This window comes from Cyprinodon variegatus, unplaced genomic scaffold (genome assembly GCF_000732505.1).
Source record: "Cyprinodon variegatus isolate N-32 unplaced genomic scaffold, C_variegatus-1.0 Scaffold705, whole genome shotgun sequence".
In the NCBI taxonomy this organism is placed as follows: domain Eukaryota; kingdom Metazoa; phylum Chordata; class Actinopteri; order Cyprinodontiformes; family Cyprinodontidae; genus Cyprinodon; species Cyprinodon variegatus.
In genome coordinates, this window is record NW_015151158.1 from 85,806 (window position 1) to 87,715 (window position 1,910).

The 1,910-nt window shown below is 30.2% G+C and overlaps 1 protein-coding gene across 1 annotated transcript in view; it reads right to left on the reverse strand.

Moving 5' to 3' along the window:
• sh3yl1 (SH3 and SYLF domain containing 1) overlaps positions 1–1,910 on the reverse strand; it is a 15,161-nt gene that overhangs the window by 2,357 nt on the left and 10,894 nt on the right. Inside the window, exon 5 of the mRNA XM_015394701.1 lies at positions 39–71. Coding sequence (XP_015250187.1) covers positions 39–71 — 33 coding nt within the window. The remainder of the gene's footprint in view (positions 1–38; positions 72–1,910) is intronic.

The window sequence follows — 1,910 nt, forward strand, 5'->3', positions numbered from 1 at the left end:
AAACCAGTTTTAGGTCTAAAGGAGCTGATTGTTCGTACCATATCTCTGAGGCTGACTGGAGGCTGCCTGGGCTGAAACGCAGAAGACAAACAGGAAGTTAAAATCAAGCTTTCAAAATGAAGGTAGGGAGCACAAAATAAAGACTGATCTTTATAGCAATAAAAGAAATTAATATTCTAGAAATTAAACTCACTTTTTGCATTTGGGAAACTTTTATTCCATGTTAGAAATGTTAAAATATATCATTTAAATCAGAGAAAAGCATCATGTTGGGTTTTATTGTCATCATGAAACTACAGGATGGAAAGCTGAAGGAAACTGGTTTATTTCTTTATTTGGTAAAATCTGCATTAGTTTAAACCTTATTTTCATCATATAAAAAGACTTTTGAAAAACTTTGTTTAAATGTCAGTTTTATGAGAAGTTTGAAGAAAAATAATCATTGGATTGTTAAACCTTAGGTTTTAAAATCAGGTCTAGTTTCCATCTAAATGCCAATCTAAGGTCTAAAGATGCCAGAAAGATCACAGAGGCCCTGAATGAACAACTGTTAATATTTTTTTTATAAATCCTGTTAAAAGATAAATTAGAGAAACAGTCAAAAAATGGATGAATGTTAAAGAACCAAAATAAAAGAACAAAAACTAGAAAAAAAAAAGAAAAAAAAAAACGGTTGTATTGATCAGATCCTCCGATAGAGTCGGACCCTGGAGTAAAATATTTTTAATAATTTACCTAAAACCAAATGGAATAAAGTCTGGAAATTCAATAACTCTAAATTTATATTTATTTTATTTATTACATGCAAAAATTGATTAGATTTTTAGACTCAGACTCGTTATTACTGCGTTCACAGCTGGTCTGACAGTCAGGTTAGTCTGTGATGCTCAGTAATAGTTTATTTTTTAAATAAAAGACAAAATAAACCGCAACAAAAACAGTGCTTTCTTTGTCTAATTTTCAAGTTTTTCTGGGCTTGAGCTCATTTGCAAAAATCTAGTGCTAAAATAATTAATCGGATGAATCAATTAATCGTTCACAGGAGTAAAGAGATCATGAAATGTGTCTTTAGCTGACAGAGTGACCTACTTAGAGCAGGAATTATACAAAGATTGTAAAAAAAATGAAAAAATTGTGTGTGTGTATATATGGGTAAAATCTTTTTAAAAGTCTTCTTTAAAGAACCTTTTTTCATCTGATTATTGATAGAAAGATTCTTGACATAAGTCAATAAGCAGTTTGCAAATTTCTTCAAACTAATTAAGCTTAATTTAAAGCTTAACTGCAGTACTGCATTGTAAACACTAGAGGGAGCCACAGCCTGAAGCTGCTAATAAATTAAGTGTATAAGGAGAGCTGCAACTCAGACCCAGCTGTTTGTAGAAATCTATAAAAGATCAGAATGATTTGTTATTTTCTTTCTTTTTTCTGTCTTAATGTTGGCAGTGGGCTTTAGGCTGCCCTGCAAGGCTTTAAACCTGGGTTTAACCGGAGACTAAGCCATTCTCAAGCACATATCAAGGAGCTCATTTTGAGCCTGGATCCAGATTTATTGTTGATTCTGTTCATGGTGGAGAATCTATGGAGTCAGAAAGGGGTCAAAATGTTTGTAAACATACATCTTAATTGAATCAGAAAAAATATAAGTTAATATAGAATTTCAAATTTTTACCTTATAATCTGAGATACTAAAACAGCAAACATGAAATAATAAGAATTAAATCAAAATTATTCCCCTCAACTTGAAAAAAAACTCGATTCAGTTTAGTATTTTAAATAAACCCTTTTTAAAATTTCTTTTCTTTATTGCAGTTTTAGATTTTAGATTTTCAGATTCAAATCCCTTTCTTTCAGTTTCCATTTTGTTTTGTTTCAAATTGCTTTTTAATTTTTTTTTTAAATTACTAATT